This window comes from Polypterus senegalus, chromosome 10 (genome assembly GCF_016835505.1).
Source record: "Polypterus senegalus isolate Bchr_013 chromosome 10, ASM1683550v1, whole genome shotgun sequence".
NCBI lineage: Eukaryota > Metazoa > Chordata > Cladistia > Polypteriformes > Polypteridae > Polypterus > Polypterus senegalus.
The window spans coordinates 171429434-171451563 of record NC_053163.1 but is presented as its reverse complement, the minus strand read 5'-3'; the positions used below and the strand labels follow the sequence as shown (position 1 = coordinate 171451563).

At 42.5% G+C, this 22130-nt stretch overlaps 1 protein-coding gene across 1 annotated transcript in view; it reads left to right on the top strand.

Annotated features, from left to right (window-relative positions):
* The window catches only part of si:ch211-119e14.1 (myb-binding protein 1A-like protein), a 39821-nt gene extending 21492 nt beyond the window's left edge, over positions 1-18329 (top strand). Inside the window, exon 2 of the mRNA XM_039767491.1 lies at positions 16077-18329. Within this exon, the coding sequence (XP_039623425.1) occupies positions 16077-17018 (942 nt within the window). The 3' untranslated portion in view covers positions 17019-18329. The remainder of the gene's footprint in view (positions 1-16076) is intronic.
* The last annotated feature ends 3801 nt before the right edge of the window (positions 18330-22130 follow it).

Genomic DNA, 22130 nt, shown 5'->3' with positions numbered 1-22130 from the left:
CACTTCAATCACCACTAATATGTAGTACCCACCTGGATGATATGATGGCAGCCATTATTGAGCCCAGAATGCTCATCACACATTAGCTGTTAGGTGAAGAAGGGGTGAGTGAGAGAGAGAGATAATGAAAGATAGTGGATAATTAGGGCGTCCAGAATGACCAAGCCCTGGTGGACAATTTAGCCAGGATATCGGGATACACCCCACTCTTTGTATATGTTTAATGATCACAACGGGTCAGGACCTCGATTTTACATCTTATCCAAAGGATGCCACCATTTTTACAGCACTGTGTCCCCGTCACTACATTGGGGCATTCTGATCCAGACACACACATGTCACTGGGTAAGTGTCCCCTCGATGGCCTCACCAACACCTCTTTAACCAACAACCCAAGCTCTTCTTAGATGGTCCCTCATCCAGGTACAGGCCAAGCATCAAACAATGCTTAGCTTCAGGTGGATGACCTGTTCTGAAGTGTAGGTGGTGTGGCTTTATGGACTTAAGTGATCGTCTCTGATTTGCAGCATCAAGTGAGCAATTTAGCCAACATCTACATGGCCACATTTGGAAATGGCAGCTCGCTGTGTGGTGTTTTCTTGCTGCTTTCTTTGAACTTAATTTGGTAGTAGGAAAGCTGATGTTAATTGCTATCATTAGGCCGTCCTCCCCTTTAGTTAATTATCCAATTTTTCTGATGCATCACATTAGACAAAGTGCTGTTTGATGATTACTGTTAATTTGTATAATTGCAAAGCCAAGCCAATGAAACTGAAAAACAAAATCATTCAAAGGCCTAATTCTCTTTTTCTATTTAATAGTAGAATGTGTTGCCACGAGTACAGAATAACGTAAAAATCTCATGCATGTCTGACCAACATGCAACACATGACAGCTCACCGGTGCCTTGATCACCCTAAAAGTGTGCCGTCCTGAACGCCGACGTCTTCAACCAGGTACCTTCGGGGGGAACGGACTTCTAACCGGTATGTTCCTTTACAACAGTGGTTCTCAAACTGTGTGGCGGGCCAGGGGGGCGCAAAGTAACAAAAAGGGGGACGCGAAGATGTGAAAAAAAGAAAACAAGAATCAAAAATATGAAAAAAACATCTATTGAAACCAAAACAAATGAACTTAAACTACATTCTGATACTAGAAAAATAAATATAGAGTTAGATAAATGTTGATAAAAGTTAAGTAGGTATAATAAAATATGCATTTATGATATATCATTAATTAAAAAAGAACAAATTGGTATTAGTGGGCTCCTTTCAAAAAAACGCTGGGGGGGGGCGCGATTAAAACTGTTATGAAAACTTGGGTTGCAAATACTTAAAGGTTGAGAAACGCTGGTTTAGATGACAAAGCAAACAACTGGACCTGCTCTACTCAAACGTTAATGCCTTTAAACGTAAATCTGTGGTACATCTGGACAGGTCTGGCCATCTTTATCACCGTCTGAATCAGCACTCAAGCTAGAACTTCTTTTGTGTGTTTGGGGGGTTGTTTGTCTATTTTAATATCTATGTACAGTATATACTATATCTATCTACAGCAGGGGTCTCCAACTCCAGTCCTGGGGGCCCCAGTGGTTTCAGGTTTTCATTCTAACCCTTTTCTTAATTAGTGACCTGTTTTTGCTGCTAATTAACTTCTTTTGAATGAATTGTAATTGACTTGCTCTTGAAGTCTTAAGTTCCCTTTATTTGTTTCTTATTATTGTTTGGCTGCTATTTAAAGAAAGAGATACAAGATGAGCCCAAACACAACCAGCAAACTGTGTCTGTCCATCATACAAAATCTGAAAATAAAGAAAGGTGAAGGTCTCAGGAATGATGATCTGCTCAGGACCCCAAAACATTTGAATGGTACTCTTTTTAGATTAATAGAGCAATTGAGACAAGAGCAGGCCATTCAACCCAAAAAAATCTCGCCAGTCTTATCCACTTATTTCTTTTAAATAAACATCAAGTCGAGTTTTGAAAGTCCCTAAAGTCTTACTGTCTACCACACTACTTGGTCTCTTATTCTAATTGTCTGTCATTCTGTAAAGAAAAACTTCCTAATGTTTGTGTGAACTTTCCCCTTAACAAGTTTCCAACTCTGTCCCCGTGTTCTTGATGAACTCGTTTTAAAGTCACCGTCTTGATCCACTGGACTAATTCCCATCATAATTTTAAACACTTCAATCAGGTCACCTCTTATTCTTCTTTTGCTTAAAATGTAAAGGCTCAGCTCTTTTAATCTTTCCTCATAACTCATCCTCAGTAGCCCTGAATCAGCTGAGTCGCTCTTCTCTGGACCTTCTCCAGTGCTGCTATGTCCTTTTTGTAGCCTGGAGGCCAAAACTGCACCCAGTACTCCAGATGAGGCCTCACCAGTGTGTTATAAAGCTTGAGCAGAACCTCCTGTGACTTGTACTCCACACATCAAGGCGCTATATAACCTGACATTCTGTTAGCCTTCTTAATGGCTTCTGGAAGTCGATAGCCCTAGAGTCCACTATGACTAAATCCTAAATCCTTCTCATAAGGTGGAATCTCGATTTTCCGACCGCACATTGTGTATTCAAACCTCACATTTTTACTTCCTATGTGAAATTCTTTAAATTTATTGACATTAAATTTCATCAGCCACTGATCTTCCCAAGCCTGTATGCTATTCAAGTCCTTCTGTGATGATATAACGGATTCCAAATTATCTGCTAACCCACCTATCTTGGTATCATCTGCAAACTTAACCAGCTTGTTACTTATATTCATTTATATTTATTAAAAATAATAGTGGCCCTAGCACTGACCCCTGCTGGTCACCACTCTTAACGTCACCCAATTCTGACGAAATTCCTCGCACCATCAGCGTCTGCTTCCTGTGTCTGAGCCAATTCTTCATCCATCTGAAGACATCACATTGAACTGTCACTTCTTTTAGTTTGATGTGCAACCTCTCTTGTGACACCTTATCTTAGCAAAAAGATAATCGACAATTTCAGAAATGTCTGCTATTGTACAATGAGAGGAACAACAAGCCATGGAATTAAAGAATGAGTTTAATTAATGACAAGAATCGGTGCCTAATTAAGCAACTGGTTGGAATGAAATTGTTTGGAGTTTGAGTCCCTGACTTAGTTGGTCTTCTGTTGGTTCACTCACTTCACATTTCATTTCTCATTGGGTGCCATTTAAGGAAATAAATTAAGCAATTCAGTGCAACGATGAAGAAATTCAGGGCATCAAATCTTAAAAAACAAGTCAATAAAAATTAATTCAAAAGAAGTTAATTAGCAGCGAAAAGAGTACACTAATCAAGAAAAGGGTTAGAATGAAAACCTGCAGCCACTGTGACCCTCCAGGACCGGAGTTGGGGAACCCTGATCTACAGTATATATCATATATACAGTGGAACCTCGGGTCACGACCGTAATTCGTTCCAAAACTCTGGTCGCAACCCGATTTGGTTCGTGACCCGAAGTAATTTCCCCCATAGGATTATATGTAAATACAATGAATCCATTCCAGACCGTACGAGCTGTTTGTAAATATATTTTTTTAAAGATTTTTAAGCACAAAAATAGTTCATTATACCATAGAATGCACAGCGTAATTGTAAACTAAATGTAAAAACATTGAATAACAAACACTGAGAAAACCTTGAACAGAGAAAACTAACCTTGCAGTCTCTTTAAAAACAAGCCCGTGTGGTGTTATGGGTCCACAGCTCGTGGAGAAAAGGCCATTGATTTTAAATAAATAATCATCGCACCCGAGGCGGCTTCGTGAGGCGTTGTTGTAGCGAGCAGCGGGCGGTCGTCGATGTGGCGTTCTCACCGTGTGCACAGGTGAGGGACTGCCCACATTCGTGATTGCTCCCGTGGCTAATGCTGCAGCTGTGATGGCCCCTCACATTTTAAAAAGAAGCGCGAGTCGGTTTTAGGGGAAGAAGAAGAAAAGAAACGTTCGGGAAGAAAGAAACGTTCGGAGGGAAAAAGAAATGGAGAGAGAAAGAAGGAAAGGAGAGGACGGAGGTTACGGGAGCAGGAGAGGAAGCAGGCGGTGCGTGAGTGTGGTGGCCGCTCGATCGCTCGTGGACAGCTGCATGGAAGCTGGGTGTTAGGCCGACACCCTCGTGTTGGTGTTGATGTCGCTCCCGCTGAGCGATCAGGTAGCGGGAGTGACCAGGGAAGGCGACTGGCGGAAAGGCCATGGAAAGGCAGCGGAAGTCGGAGACTTGGTGGTGGGAATCCCCAACGTGAGCGACCTGGCCGTTGTGGGAAACCAAGTTCTCCGGGACTGGGATGAGTGCCATACCGAAGCCAGGGATCGGGAGGTCTCCAGTCTCGTGCGTGTGTTTCAGGAGGGCAGCTGCAGAGAGCGTCTTGCCTGCTGCGATGCCCAATCGGGATTAGCAGGTGAGACGCTAACAAAAGAACACCGGATTTGTTTGTTGTTGGTTTTAAAACTGCTTCCAAGAGAAGATTTTAACCTCCGATTTTTAAGGATGTGTTTTTTTTTCTATTTATTGATTTTTAACCTCCACGTGTTCTTTTTATGGATTATTTATTTAATGAATTTGAAACTGCACTATTTATGGAACACTGTTTTTGTTGACTGTTTTAATAAAAGCACTTTTGTACTTTCAACCATCCCCTTGCTCAGATGCTCAATTTGCCTCCATTGACTGGCTCACTCGGTTTCATTATCGACGGTGTTGGGTTCAAGGGTTCCCAAACAGCCATGTGAGCGTGGAGCCAGAACCCACATCGTCACAGCCCGGTGCATTCTTTAACTGCCTTCTCTGCCTTACTGCCTTCATTAACTGCCTTCTCTCTTTCTCACTCTCTCTCACTCTCTCATTCTCTCTCTCTCTCACTCGTTCTCTCGCTCTCTCTCTTGCTCTCTCTCTCACTCTCTCTCTATCTCTTTCTCTCTCTCTCACTCTCTCTCTATCTCACTCTCTCTCTTGCTCTCTCTCTCTCTCTCACTCGCTCTCTCGCTCTCTCTCTATCTCACTCTCTCTCGCTCTCTCACGCTCTCTCTCTCTCGCTCTCTCTCTCTTGCTCTCTCGCTACACAGGGAATGCACAGGGAGAGACTGAACACGTGCGGAAATCATCGGTGTGTACGAACCGGAAGAGAAACTGCCTTGTTCGTCACCCGAGTGTGTGGTTGTGAACAGATGCAAAAGTTTGGCGAACTTTTTGGTCGTAACCCGATTTGTACGTGGCCCGAGACGTTCGTGACACGAGGTTCCACTGTACGTATAAATACAGATACACACACACACAGAGTGTAATATGCAGTATATAGTCTATAGGAAAAGACCCAGTTGATTCCTTGATTTTCACCCTGTACTCCACAGTTGAAAATTACAAATCAAACAATTCAGATGTGATTAAGGTGCACAAGAGTTTCATTCATTTCGGTCACACAACATTTTTTCTACACAGTCCTTCCATTTCAGGGCACCGTAATGTTTGGGACAATTGGTGTCACAGGTGTCTGTGGTTCCTCAGGGTTAGGGTTACCTCGGCCTGTTTCTTCCCTTTGGAGTCTGTAGTTGCCATTGTTTAACATGAGGACAAGAGCTGTGCCAATAAAAGTCAAAGAAGCCATTATGAGGCTGAAAAACAAGAATAAAAACATTAACAGACATCAGCAAAACCTCAGGATGACAGAAACCAACTGTCTGGAAAAAGAAAGAACACCCTGATGGGGTCGGTAAACACAAAAGAGACTGGTAGACCTCCACTGCTGATAACAGAAAAATCCCCACTGTGGTCAAGTAAAAGCCCCGAAATGCCTGTCTGACAAATCAGAAACAGTCTTCAGGGGGCTAACGTGTGTGTGTCAGAGGCGACTATCAGCAGAAGACTTCATGAACAGAAACACAAAGGCCACTGCAAGATGCAAACCACAAAAACAGGATGGCAAGATCACAGTTTGTGAAAAAGAACTTCAAAGAGCCTGCAGAATTCTAGGAAAAGGTCTTATGGACAGACGAGACAAAGATGAACCTCGGAGTGATGGCAACAGCAAAGTGTTGAGACCAAAAGGAACTGCCCAAGAGCCAAAAGCAGACCACCTGATCCATTACACATGGTGCTGGGGGTGTTTTGGCTTGGGTATGTATGGCTGCCACAGGTCCTGGCACACTTCTCTTCACTGATGATGGAACTGTTGATGGCAGCGGCACAATGAATTCTGAGGTGTGTGGAAACATCTGATCTGTTCAAGTGCCAGTAAATATTCCAAACTCATTAGATTGCACTTCATCCCACAAGTTAATGATCCACACATGATGCTGAGGCAATGCAAGAGTTAATCAGAAAAAAAAAAAAAAAAATGGAAAATTCTAGAATGGTCAAGCCCCCCTGAAACAAGCAGAAGCTGAAGATGGCTGCATTAGAGGCTTGGCAGAGCGTCACTAGAGAAGACCCTCAACACCTGGTGATGTCGATGAATTGCAGACTTCAAGCAGTCATTGTATACTGGGATATGCGACCATGTCCTAAATATGACAACAACTTTAATAGTCCTGCCATCGCTGTGTCTCATACATTATGATGCCCTTAAATTGGGGGGGCTAGGGTAGTTTAGTGTAGAGAAAATGTAGTCTGACCGAAATGCATGCAAATCCCCTTCAATGAAAGTCTGCAATGTGCACTATATTCACATCTGAATTGCTTGTCATGACTGACTAATGACTGAATGACTGAATTGCTTCTATTTTGAAACTTGTGGAGCAGCGGGGGAATCAGTTAAAAAATATGCGTTTGTCCCAAACATTATGGAGGGCACTGTATATACATACATACATACAGTGCATCCGGAAAGTATTCTCAGCGCATCACTTTTTCCACATTTTGTTATGTTACAGCCTTATTCCAAAATGGATTAAATTCATTTTTTTTCTCAGAATTCTACACACAACACCCCATAATAACAACATGAAAAAAGTTTACTTGAGGTTTTTACAAATTTATTAAAAATAAAAAAAACTGAGAAAGCACATGTACATAAGTATTCACAGCCTTTGCCATGAAGCTCCAAATTGAGCTCAGGTGCACCCTGTTTCCCCTGATCATCCTTGAGATGTTTCTGCAGCTTCATTTGAGTCCACCTGTGGTCAATTCAGTTGACGTGACATGATTTGGAAAGGCACACAACTGTCTATATAAGGTCCCACAGTTGACAGTTCCTGTCAGAGCACAAACCAAGCATGAAGTCAAAGGAATTGTCTGTAGACCTTCAAGACAGGATTGTCTCAAGGCACAAATCTGGGGAAGGTTACATAAAAATGTCTGCTGCTTTGAAGGTCCCAGTGATCACAGTGGCCTCCATCATCTGTAAGTGGAAGAAGTTCAAAACCAGCAGGACTCTTCCTGGAGCTGGCCGGCCATCTAAACTGAGCGATCGGGGGAGAAGGGCCATAGTCAGGGAGGTGACCAAGAACCCGATGGTCTCTCTGTCAGAGCTCCAGAGGTCCTCTGTGGAGAGAGGAGAACCTTCCAGAAGGACAACCATCTCTGCAGCAATCCACCAATCAGGTCTGTATGGTAGAGTGGCCAGACGGAAGCCACTCCTTAGTAAAAGGCACATGGCAGCCCACCTGGAGTTTGCCAAAAGGTACCTGAAGGACTCTAAGACCATGAGAAACAAAATTTTCTGGTCTGATGAGACAAAGATTGAACTCTTTTGGTGTGAATGCCAGGCGTCACGTTTGGAGAAAACCAGGCACCGCTCATCACCAGGCCAATACCATCCCTACAGTGAAGCATGGTGGTGGCAGCATCATGCTATGGGGATGTTTTTCAGCAGCAGGAACTGGGAGACTAGTTAGGATAAAAGGAAAGATGACTGCAGCAATGTACAGAGACATCCTGGATGAAAACCTGCTCCAGAGCGCTCTTGACCTCAGACTGGGGCAACGGTTCATCTTTCAGCAGGACAACGACCCTAAGCACACAGCCAAGATATCAAAGGAGTGGCTTCAGGACAACTCTGTGAATGTCCTTGAGGGGCCCAGACTTGAATCTGATTGAACATCTCTGGAGAGATCTTAAAATGGCTGTGCACCGATGCTTCCCATCCAACCTGATGGAGATGAGAGGTGCTGCAAAGAGGAATGGGCAAAACTAGCCAAGGATAGGTGTGCCAAGCTTGTGGCATCATATTCAAAAAGACTTGAGGCTGTAATGGCTGCCAAAGGGGCATCGACAAAGTATTGAGAAAAGTCTGTGAATACTTATGTACATGTGATTTCTCAGTTTTTTTTTATTTGTTAATAAATTTGTAAAAACCTCAAGTAAACTTTTTTCATGTTTTTATTATGGGGTGTTGTGTTTAGAATTCTGAGGAAAAAAATGAATTTAATCCATTTTGAAATAAGGCTGTAACATAAGAAAATGTGGATAAAGTGATGCGCTGTGAATATTTTCCGGATGCACTGTACATACATACATATATACTTTTTTCTTCATTTATGCTTCTCCTATTTATAGAGGAAAAAGAAAGTATATCTCATGTAATCTAATCCATTAATCAAAAATGCATACAGTAAATGTACTGCTGTGGTTTGCTCTCTTCACCTACTTTAACCAACCCACTGCTATCCTGGTATACCCACCTTCTGCTGACTTTTTCAAAAGTTGGCACAAAGAGCACCAGTAAAGCTTTAAGAACTTAAGAATTTAGACAAACGAGAGGAGGCCACTCATTGCATTTCTTACTTGTTTGGTTAGCAGGAGACATGGCTGAAACCCTCGCTGTCATCTCTGACCTGAGCTGAAACTGACAAAACATTTAATAGTACATAGTAATAACTTGAACATAGGACACTGAAATTTAGGACCTGGGGTCTGCGCAAGTGCAACATCAAGGCCTCGTGCTTAATCCATCAGTATGACGCAAATGTTAACCTTACTTAATGAAGACCCTCTGAGACAATTTAAATTTCTGAAAAAGACTTTTCTTTTTTTCGAGAACAGCATATGGTTTTACCAAACACATGAAAGGTATATTTCGTTGGGCCTTTGAGCAAGGCCCTTAACCTGCAATTGCTCCATCCTGGGTATGACGTTAATCTGCATCCAGCCCTGTACGTAGGCCCTCCAATCTGCAGGGAAAACCTGGGGGTTGGTGGCAGAATTGACACTCCAGCCACCATAAAAAACCTCACACTGGTGCCATTCCATCTGAACTAGGGTGGTGCTGAGGTGTCACCCATTGCACGGCTGCACTCAGTTCCAAATTTGGGATCCTGAGTTGGTTTGTCATGTGGCAGGTGTGACAATGTGCTGTTTCAGCGCGTGCTCCTAACCTGTACCTGTACCTGTGGAAGTGGCCGAAATATCACATAGCACTTTCAATGCCAAGCAACACTGTAGTGATTACGAGGTGCTCAGAGTCGTCTCACTGTTTTATTAATTTTATTTACAAGACCCCAGGATTGCACCGAGCCTTGACTCGGCTCGCTCACACTCTGATACATAATGCAGCAGTTCAGTGAAATCATTGCACAATAATGCATTAAATAAATAATAATTGCAAAAAAAAAAAAAAAAAAGTAATCTTGTTCATGCATAAAAACCCACCTGTATAACCTCAACGGTGATAATTAGTAAACTGAACACAGATACAAAAGAAACCCAACCAGACTCTACGCATTCAACAATAAACAGTAACACTCACAGAACAGCCCAAAACACAACCCAATAGATGTAGATGAAGATAAAGATCTATAATGAATATGTCCCTTGTTCGGCGTCCTGAAAGTAACATCAGATTTGACCCACGGTGGTACGTTTATCTGATGTAGATCTGAAATTGCTTGGATCGCAGATCAAGGATGGCAACGTTTCTCTAAACGGACAAAGCTGCACGAACAAGAAAATGCAGTGCACAGAGCACAAATCTACGAAACAACAAATTGGGCAACTGCATATAACCGTAGTCCAACTGAGAGCTTTTGCTGATGCAGTGAAAACAGTCTAACAAAAAACAGAACACATGAATGTGGTCCTTCCACCTGGCTTCTTCCCTTTCCAATCTAGCACCTCACCTTCTTTTCCTCCAGCAGCCCCTGAGGCAACAACTGTAGCCTTCCAATGGCACAGTGATCCTAGGGCTGCTGGGAATTGTAGTCCATTTTAGGTTGTGCTGCTACAACAACAACAAGTGCAAATGGGCCATGCCTTGATTTGACCAGATTTTTGGTAGTAGACAAAAGAGACAAAATCTTGAAACAGACGCAATTTATGTGCATATCATTCAGTGGCATAAATAAAATACCTTCCATGATTGGAGTGGCTTTATCGAGACATCGAGAGGAATTGAGATGTGAGTAATTTTGAGTTATCTCACATTTGGAATCAAGCTATGTACTGTACAAAAGTGTCATCACTTGTATTGTCTGCAGTAAAATAAATGATTTGGGGAAACCAGCGGCGGCTCTCTTTTTCCAATCCCATGTAAAAAACAGATTTAGCAGTTGTTGAGTGTTTAAGAAACAGGGCCTCCCTCTCTAATGGGGTGCTAACATATACAAGAAGAGAACAAACAAAATGGCCCACAAGAGCATGCTTTCTCGCATTGTAAAGGGACAGGAAGGTCCCCTCCAGCTCCACTTCAGCGAGGGGGTCTGTGCAAACCAGGCTGTGGTTTTCTTTCTGCAATAGTTGAATTACTGTGTTTTTTTCCGATGTCACAGCTTCAGGTTTCTCATTTCCTGAGCTCGTGGGTTTCCTGTCGAGCAGCCCACGTTATTACTCATATGACAATGAGCAGCACTAGCCCTACACCTACCTCCCCCACTCCCCCCTCGACCACACATGCAGCTTAGTAAAGCATTAAATAAATAATCTGGATGAATGTCACGTCAAACAGTCAAACCACAGAAATCAAATCTGTTTCAACCGAGTATCGCCACTGAGCGATGGCTGACCATGGGAAACTTACCCCCAAAGGTCATGTGAAGAGAGTATGTCCTTTCTGGGATTAACAATGCATATCAAAAAAAAAGATCAGAACTAATGGTAGTCCATCCATCCATCATTTCCTTACATCCTTGTGACATCCTCGTGACGTTCTGGTTTGCGTGGTGTCCGTCTTTATCTTCACGGCTAAACTTGGAAAGAGTGCAGGCCCACTGTCACACCTGCATGCTCAACAATCTTACAAGCCTGTCATTGGGATTTTAAACTGGAGAACAAAAACCCACAGCAGGTATGAGGAGAACAAGCATTCTTCACACAGACCAGGCCAGGCCAGCATCTAAACCCTGAGCACAGTTATTTTGAGATAACTGAACTTCTCCTTTAAGAGAACAGTGTGGCAGGGGTCTGTGGCAGATCAGAGAGGTGCAGGTTGTTTTTAAAAATAGTGCAGCTCAGAATCTGTGTGTGCATGAGAAGAAGAGCAGCTTTAGAGCACGAAGGGGATTGGCCGATTGCTCGTTCATATACGTGAGAGCAATCGGTGCAGCCATTCCTCATTTGTGCTCTATGGATCCTTAACGGAAGCACCTGCTGTCACAATTATTTAAAAAGTCCGAGCAGATCAGAGTGGGGTAAAGAAGAAAATATGAGGGAAAAGGGAGCAAGAGATAGAGAGAGAGGGAGCAAAGGACATGTGCAGAGGAGAGATGCTGGGTCTACTGGGAAAAGGATGTTGAAAGAAAGAGCAAGAGGAAAAGAGGAAGGCCTAAGAGAAGGTTTATGTGGAAGTCATGAGAAAGGACAAGAAGGTGATGGGTGTGACAGAGCAAGATGATGAGGACAGAAAGATATGGAAGAAGATGATCCGCTGAGGCAACCCCTAATGGGAGCAGCCGAAAGAAGAAGAGAGAGTGAACAGAATTTAATGGTTCTGGTGTGTGAGGAAGAAAGCGAATCGGTCATCAGTACCCCACAGTGGAGCGAAGGGATGTCATTCCGGCGAGTGAGTGGAGTAGGGGTGATCGGCGGCTTCAGAGGGGCCCTGCCGTGACTGAAGGAGGTGGCAGCAAGACGGAGATAGGCTCATTGGATCCCAGCAGGTACTGACGGAGAGACCCAGAAAGGGGATCATGTTGAGCAAAGCGGGGAGACAGTGAAAGAGGGATAAACACTGAAGAAAGGCAATTCTGTATCAAATTTTATTCCTGGATTTAGCGGTTCGATTCTAAACTTGAGGCACTGCCATTTTGGTTTAGACAGTTCATAGCCAATACATTTGACTCAACAGCAGTTGTGATGCTCCCAGTTTACTTTGCATTTCAATCTCTATGGCTGAGTTTTGTCAGATAATGATGATGTTGGGGGGGCATCACGATGATCTGATTTCACACGAGACCAACCAAGAGCCAGCGTTATTTTGTTTGATTGATTTTTCTATGGGTGGCATGGTGGCGAAGTGGGTAGCGCTGCTGCCTCATAGTAAGGAGACCTGGGTTTGCTTCCTGGGTCCTAGCTGCGTGGAGTTTGCATGTTCTCCCCGTGTCTGCGTGAGTTTCCTCCCACAGTCCCAAGACATGCAGGTTAGGTGCATTGGCAATTCTAAATTGTCCCTAGTGTGTGTGCTTGGGGTGTGTGTGTGTGCTGCCCTGCCCGGGGTTTGTTTGACCCTGTGTTGGGATATAGCGGTTTGGAAAATGAAGTGTAAAAAAGCAAAGTTGTTCTGTGGCGGGGTTATAACACACAAATACCATAGGAAAAGGAAACAGCTTATAAGCAAAATCTCAAATTGCTTACCTAATGTCCCACTTAAATTGAATTTGACGCGCTCACTCAAAGGACAGTCTGTAACAGGGGTCTTCAACTCCAGTGCCTGCAGGTTTTCATTCTAATCGTTTTTCTTAATTCACGGCCATTCTTTGTTGCTGAGTTCCCCCTATTTTAATTGCCATTTAAGAGCTGGTCCTCTCGATTGTCAGTCAGTCAGTCAGTCATTGTCCAACCTGCTATATCCTAACACAGGGGTCTGCTGGAGCCAATCCCAGCCAACACAGGGTGCAAGGCAGGAACAAATCCCAGGCAGGGCACCAGCCCACCACAGGGCACACACACCAGGGACAATTTAGGATGGCCAATGCACCTAACCTGCATGTCTTTGGACTGTGGGAAAAAAACCCACACAGACACGAGGAGAACATGCAAATTCCACGCAGGGAGGACCTGGGAAGCAAACCCGGGTCTCCTTACTGCGATGCAGCAGCTCTACCACTGCACCACCATATCTCAATTATTTAGTTTTATTTTTTCCTTAAACGGGACCCAAACAGAAAAGAGTTGTGAAGTAACTAAACGGATGACCAACAGCTAAGTCGGGGCCTCAAACTCCAACCAACTTCACTCCACCCAGTTTCTTAATCAAAAGTCGACTCTTGTTGTTAATTAAACCCGTCATGTAATCCCATGGCTCTCATTCTGCCACACCACACATTCCCAAAACGGCTGTTTCTCTTTTATCTAAGACCACCGTTGAAAATGTTTTGTGGACCTGACCAGATCAACGTTACTGAGACATTCCTCATTCATTATTTTCAGATATTGCATGATGGACGCTGGTTGGCTGGTCATGTGATGGCTCGTTTTGGAGCACATTATCATTTGCCTGCTAATTAAGGAAAAACATAATTAAGGGGTCTGACTCTACAATAGCATTTCAATTCAATTTAAAACAAAAGAAGTTATTTAGCTGCAAAAACTGGTCACCATTTAAGAAAAGGGTTAAAATGAAAACCTGCAGCTACACTAGGACCTGAGTTGGAGACGCCATAGGTCTAGAGCAGTGGTTCTCAGACTCCGTTCTGGGGACCCCCTGTATTTGCAGGTTTTAGTTCCCGCCAGCTTCTCAATTTAATTGGACTCCTAGTGAAACTAAGTGAGTTGTTACTTCCTAGTTTCTATGTTTTGGGATCCAAGTAGAAATTTCTTCACTAAGTGAACAATGCAACTTGTTTTAAGGTACTTGTGTGTTATAACCTCACCACATCCATCCATCCAACCATTTTCTAACCCGCTGAATCCGAACACAGGGTCACGGGGGTCTGCTGGAGCCAATCCCAGCCAACACAGGGCACAAGGCAGGAACCAATCCTGGGCAGGGTGCCAACCCACCGCAGAACCTCACCACAGGCTCAGGAAAAAGAAAAACTTCAATGTTTTTTTATTTGTTTATTTACCAAACAAAAACAAGAATACATAAAATTAGATTTTTCAATTGCTTTAATTCATTTTGATTACTTTTGAAACATGACTTCTGTTGCAAAGTTTCTAATGTCATTAAGTATAACATTGACGTGCAAAAGAAATATTTCAATTTCATTTTTTGGGGCAACGGAAACCATTAAACGGGCGAGGGGGGGGGTTTAAAGACAGAGTAATATTAGTCAAGAGTAAAGTGAGTGAATGGATGCGCTAGCTGGGTGGAATATTTTAAAAATATTTAATAATACTTTCATCCTGTTTATCATTCTGGCTTTCCAGGCGTTCTGGTTATTTAATTCATTATAAGTGAAGAGGTGTCCAACTCCAATCCTGGCGGACCACAGTGGCTGCAACTTCTCATTCCAATCCTTTTCTTAATTATCATTCAATTTTTTTGCGGCTAATTAACTTTTTTCCCCATCATTTTAATTTTTGATCCTCCAAACTGCTTCGTGTTTTTCCTTAAATGACACCCAAACAGAAAAGAGACATGATGTGAGCCAACAGATGAGCAGCTAAGTTGACGGCCTCACACTCCCACCAGCTCCTCAATTCAAAGTCGACTCTAGCTGTTATTTAAACCCATCATTAAATGCCATGGCTTGCTGCTACTCTCATTCTGCCACAGAACGGCTGATTTTCTTTTTTTCTAAGACCACCAACAAAATGTTTTGTGGACTTGAGTAGATCAACATTAACAAGAACTTTATTTCTCGTTTATATTATTTTCAGATATTTTGTGATGGACACAGGTGAGCTGGTTGTGTGTTGTGTACGTGTTTCATCAATTGTATAGTTCCTTTCAAATCTATCTATCTGCCTATCTATTGCGGAGTGACTGTCAATTGGCACCACTCGAGACTTTGTCTGGACAGGATCGCTGTGTGTATGTGTGTGTATTGTCAAGGGCAAGAGCAGATAAATCCAATAAACGTTCCTGGTAAGTCTCACAGATTTCACAATAACGCACAGAGTTAAACATTTAAAGGTATAGCAAAAACAGAACTATTTCTAAATGTCTTATAAATGTAAAAACATATTGTTGTGCTTTTCTGAATGCAGAAGAGGAGAGGAGAAAAAAAAGAGGGTACTTGGGTGTTATAAGCCCACCACAGGCACAGGCAAGAGAAAAACGTCACTGTTTTTTACTTTATTTATTTACAGTGTTATCACAAAAGAGTTCATTGTTTTTATTTTTGTTTATTTACAGTGTTAGCACAAAAAACGTCATCATTTTTTACATTCGTTTATTTACAGCATTATCACAAAAACGTCGTTTTTTACATTCATTTATTTACAGCGTTATTACAACAGACTTCATCGTTTTTTACATTCGTTTATTTACAGTGTTAGCACAAAAAACTTCATTGTTGTTTTACTTTTGCTTATTTACAGTGTTATCTCAACAGACTTCATCATTTTTTACATTCATTTATTTACAGCGTTTTCACAGCAGACTTCATCTTTTTTTACATTTGTTTATTTACAGTGTTATCTCAAATAAATCATGTTTTTTTTTACTTTCGATTATTCACAAAACGAAAACAAGGATAGATAAAATTTGTTTTTGAATTACTTTTGAAACATTACTTCTGTTCACGAAGTTTCTAATGTCATTAAGTATTAACATCGAAAGTGTGGAGTGGTGGGCTTGTAACACACGAGTACCAAAAACAGAAGCTAATTCAACGTGATCAGCTGCTATCATTTATCATCGCTGATTGTGAATCTGTTTGGAATTAAAACCTGCAGCCACAGAGGGGGTCCCAGGACCAGAGTTGGAGACCCTTATCTATAGGACTAGTAAAGTCAATATGTAGATACCGTTGATTTGGATTTCCATTTGACTGAATTGACAGGCAGATTAACTCTTCTTTCCTTCTCAATTGCAGGGGTCTAATCCAGCCATGTTCTTTGCCACCATTCTCATCACCTTTTCCGTTATGGTAAACTCACAGTCTTCAAATAAAATAGACACCTTGATCGACCCTGCAGGTAATGCAACCACAACGGTATCCTCCTCACCAGCACAACCTATGAATCAGTCTGTACCAAAAGAGCCATCGTCTTCAGAATCATCGACTACCCAAATTTCAAAAGTGCAATCACCGTCAACACAATCAACCTTTCAGGCAATAAGTACTTCAAGTACAACCACAAAGAGCATCGTAACCACAAAACGAGAAACATCTCCGAAAAAACAAAACAACGTTATGCAGAGCACAAATACAAAACTCAAAACCACTTCAAGGAAACCAGCTGAAATAAAAACGATTCCTTCAGAAAGAGGCACCATCATCATCATAGTGCTTATCCTGCTCCTCATTTTCCTCATCCTGCTCTTCGTATTTTCTTACCGCCTGCTAAACAAAAGAACCAAAAATGCCTACTGCGTCTCCAAGCTAATTCACCCCATGCAGCAGAGGGTGACGACCTTACTAAGCCCCTTCATGACGGCATCAACAAGTAGAGAGGAGCTGCACGATGAGCAGGAAGATGAAGATACTGAATCCAGTTACAAGCAGCAGGGGGTCCATGCGCCAAAGGGTCAAGAAAGTGGCGAGGAGAGCGATGTGGAAAACAACGACAATAACAATGACAATCTGGACTCTGACTCAGATGACTATTCCAGCATGGATGGCTGTGACTTGCGTGAGCGGGCCAAGCTGATGATGGAAGCTGACGAGGAAGAGAAGGCTCGGCAAAAGAGGGGCCAAGCCGGGGAAGGGGGACTGCTGGCGGACATCCATGCCTTTTCAGGAAGCGCCGTCTGGTCAGAAGAGAAAAGTGAGGATGGAGCAAAAGGGTCGGAGGCCGATATCACTGCCCTGTGAGCTGTAAACCTGCAAAGAATACATATGAGGACAAACATGGAAGATTTGCTGTATACTGTGGGAGCCAAAGTGGTCTTTCTAAACTAACTATTTGGTAATTTAATGAAGGTTCACACCATTCAATTTCTTACTGCATGTAACTTTTTTTTTCATTTATGTTAATAAGTCACTTCAATTGACTAAGAATTCCTCAAGCTGTACTATGGTTATAAACTTATTCTTTGAGTTTATGGACTCCACTGGGCATATTTATCACGTAGCCTGACTGACCAACCACTTGGCTCACCTCTTCATGCCCATCTCCAGTATGGGACGGGGGTCCTACGTTTAATGAAGTCTTATGGACACATGAGAGGGCAGCATTTTCTTCCAGGCTTCCTCCAACAGACTTGTTTGTTCAGCAAGTGACCTATGTCCACTGTGACCAGCAGGAGATGCCTCTGAGCCATAAACCTACAAATACGACGGCACTAAACACAGTCTCTTATTCAAAAGAAAGATTTTTTATTTACAAAATACCTTATAACCGATTTGCCAACAATGCAAATAGAATTCTCTTTCCTCACTCCTTCCACTCCTTCCATGCAAGTCTTGTCAACTTCATTCTGACTTAGATTGCCCTTTCGAGGTGAAGTGGCATCTTTTATGGAGTACTTATGGCGCTTATGGCATCAGATGGCAGAAGAACTTCCAGGCTGAGCTGAAAACCCACAAAACAGGGAGGTCTTCTGCCGGCAGCACCCAAGGACCCCAACAGGCCTGTCCTTCTGGACTACAAATCTCATGTAACCCCACAGGTGGGACCCTACTGGGACTGTGCCATCTATAGTACCAGGGAAGGAAGTGCTCTTGACAGACTGTCCATCCGTTAATCTTTCACCCCAATTGGGATAATAATCAAGAACCATCCTGGCCGGATTACACCTCCATGTATTGGATAAAGGCATTATGCACTCCCGGCTGGGCCAGGAGTCACCTCTCCTTCCAGTCGGGATGCCAGTCCTTCCGTTAGGGCACTGACACCCCCCAAATATATATATTTTTTATGTAGAATGCACTTGGATATAATGGACAAAGCAAAGCTTGCCTCTTTGATGCTCTGCTGATATTAAAATGCACGGTGACTGCTTTAATGAAGTAAATTGCTACCTTTCAGCTGTTATTAGTTTTTTGTTCATTATTGCAAAAATGGTGGCTAAGTTTGTCCATTTAGTTTTCTCCTGGACAGGCATCAGATAATAATCATACAATTTCATTGTCTTAGTCTTGTTTTTTTATATTTTTTTTGCTAATAAATCTGTTTTGTGCTAATCACGTGTTGCTTTGCCTTCTATTTTAAACAATCTGTTATCCGCCTAAACTGAAATCTAATTAATCACAACAAATTCAGCATTAACATTTGCAGTGCAGCCATGGAATATATTTTGTAATGCATGAAGTAATAATATGCATTTATTTTTCATTCCAACAGATGGTGTATCTCAAAAATTAGCACAACTTTTACGAATCTCATACCAAATGGCATATAACAGAGACATAGCAATTGGATGAACACACAGATATACAGGCCCTTGTCCTTTTAATAAGGGGGATATGATTCAACTAATTAAGTGGAGTTTCTAAGACAGACATCCGTGAAGAGCTCATGTCATCTCATAAAATGTCTCGTGTAGTCTCAATGCCAATGAAGGAACACATCAGTGCCCCCAAAGACTTTAGACCAGTTATCCTCACTTTATACATTATGAAGACCTTTGAGAAGCTGGTTCTGAAAGAGCTCTGAGCCCTGCTTAGGAACCATCTTGATCTTCTGCAGTTTGGCTACCTGGCTCATATAAGTGTCGAGGAAGCTCCCATTAATATACTCCATGGAGTCTACTTCCACCTGGACAAAGTAGGCACCACAGTCAGGATCACGTGCTTCGATTTCTCCTGTACCTTTAACACTGTCCTGCCAGACTGGGGCACAAGCTGAGAACTAGACATCTTGATGCCCCTATGGTCTTCTGGATCATGGATGACATGACCAACAGACTCAGGGATCAACATTAAAGAGCTGTGTGTCAGAAATGGAAACTGTCCTGTTTCCCTTTTTGTTTACTTTTTACACAATAGACTTCCAGTAGAATACCAGCTCTTGCCATCTACAGAGGTTCTCAGATGACTCTTCTATCATAGGTTGCATTGAGAACCACTTTCAGATCAACATCAACAGTACAGAATAGTTGGTTGTGGGCATCCAGAGTGTCAAGAACTATAGGCCAGTACAAAACTATCCCCAAGGCCAGTCATTATCTAGGGGGATAAGGTGGAGATGGTACAGAGCTACAAGTACCCGGGTGTCCATGTGGACAGCAAACTGCACTGGTCCAACAAAACACTGGCGCTGTACAAGAAAGGTCCGAGCAGTCTGGACTTCCTGAAGAGACTCAGGTCTGTTGATGTGTGCAGCAACCTACTGGAAATGTTTAGCAAGTCCACTATGGTCAGTGTACTATTCTATGCTGTGGTCACTTGGGGAAGTAATCTGAACAAACGTATCACTACAGCTAACTCTATCACAGGGCAGACTCCAGAAACTGTTGTAGAAGACAGGATAGTGGCAACATTGGATGCTATCATGAACATGTGTGCCCATTCCCTCCTGCAGTGAGCATTTTCTTGCAGGACATTTAGCCACAGGTTCATACGTCGATGGTGAAATAAGAACTACCGCTGGGGATGTTCTCTCCCTGGTACCATTAGACAGTTCAGCGACCCCTTCTGACGTCCCTTCCTTCACTCCAGCAAAAGCCATAAGAAGATAGTAGAGACTGTGTCTACTACAGCTACTTTAGAATAATATTCATTCTATTATCTATTTTTATTCTATTGCCTTATATTGTAATTTGAGTCAATATCTGTATTTTTGCTATTTTCAAATTTCCTCTTGAGCATTAATAAAGTCTATCTATTATATAGTGCCTTTCATCTATCTATACCGGTATATATCTTTTGTTATATAGAGCCTTTCATGTTTCAAGCTATCTGTTACATAGCACTTTTAATCTATCATATAGTGCCTTTCCTCTATCGATCTTTCATACAGTGACCTTTATATATTTGTTTATATAGTGCCTTTCATCTATCTATATATTATACAATACCCTTCATCAATGCATCCGTTATACAGTACCTTTCACCCATCCATCTACCTACCTACCCCAGGGGTGCCCACACTTTTTCCGCTTGTGAGCTACTTTTAAAATGACCAGGTCAAAATGGTCTACCTACATTAAAAATTTTATATATATATATATATATATATATATATATATATATATATATATATATATATATATATATATATATATATATATATAAATTGCTCAAAAAAATTAAAGGAACACTTTGAAAACACATCAGATCTCAATGGGAAAAAGAAATCCTCCTGGATATCTATACTGATATAGACTGGGTAATGTGTTAGGAACGAAAGGATGCCACATCGTTTGATGGAAATGAAAATGATCAACCTACAGAGCCCTGAATTCAAAGACGCCCCAAAATCAAAGTGAAAAATGATTTTTGGGGCTAGTCCATTTTGCCAAAATTTAATTGCAGCAACTCAAATTGTATGCAGCACTTTGTATGGCCCCTGTGTTCTTGTATACATGCCTGACAACATCGGTGCATGCTTCTAATGAGATGACAGATGGTGTTGTGGGGATCTCCTCCCAGATCTGGACCAGGGCATCACTGAGCTCCTGGACAGTCTGAGGTGCAACCTGGTGGCATTGGATGGACCAAAACATAATGTCCCAGAGGTGTTCTATTGGATTTAGGTCAGGAAAGTGTGGTGGCCAGTCAATGGTATCAATTCCTTCATCCTCCAGGAACTGCCTGCATACTCTCACCACATGAGGCCAGGAATTGTCGTGCACCAGGAGCCACTGTACCAGCATAGGGTCTGACAATGGGTCCAAGGATTTCATCCTGATACCTAATGGCAGCCAAGGTGCCTTTGTCAAGCCTGTAGCGGTCTGTGTGACCCTCCATGGATATGCCTCCCCAGACAATCATTAACCCACCACCAAACTGCTCATGCTGAATGATGTTACAGGCAGCATAATGTTCTCCATGGCTTCTCCAGACCCTTTCACTTCTGTCACATGCTCAGGGTGAACCTGCTCTCATCTGTAAAAGCACAGGGCACCAGTGGTGCATCTGCCAATTCTGGTATTCTATGGCGAATGCCAATCGAGCTGCATGCTGCTGGGCAGTGAGCTCAGGGCCCATTAGAGGACATGGGGCCCTTGGGTCACCCTCATGAAGTCTTTCTGGTTGTTTGGTCAGAGACATTCACACCAGTGGCCTGCTGGAAGTCATTTTGTAGGGCTCTGGCAGTGCTCATCCTGTTCCTCCTTGCCCAAAGGAGCAGATACTGGTCCTGCTGATGGGTTATGGACCTTCTATGGCCCTCTCCAGCTCTCCTAGAGTAACTGCTTGTCTCCTAGAATCTCCTCCATGCCCTTGAGACTGTGCAGGGAGACACAGCAAACCTTCTGGCAATGACACGTATTGATGTGCCATCCTGGAGAAGTTGGACTACCTGTGCAACCTCTGTAGGGTCCAGGTATCGCCTCATGCTACCAGTAGTGACACTGACTGTAGCCAAATGCAAAACTAGTGAAGAAACAGTCAGAAAAGATGAGGAGGGAAAAATGTCAGTGGCCTCCACCTGTTAAACCATTCCTGTTTTGGGGGTCATCTCATTGTTGCCCCTCTAGTGCATCTGTTGTTAATTTCATTAACACCACAGCAGCTGAAACTGATTAACAACCCCCTCTGCTACTTAACTGACCAGATTAATATCCCATAAGTTTCATTGACTTTATGCTATACTCTGATTAAAAAGTGTTCCTTTAATTCTTTTGAGCAGTATAAATATATTAGAGAGAGAGAGAGAGAGAGAGAGAGAGAGAGAGAGAGAGAGAGAGAGAGTATACTTTATACATGAAAATGTATGTTGTTGTACCTTGCATAACTGAATAACCCTTATGGCACAATAACAATTCAATACATTTATGGTCACTACAGTATTTGGATTTAATAATCGTTATGTGGGAAAAG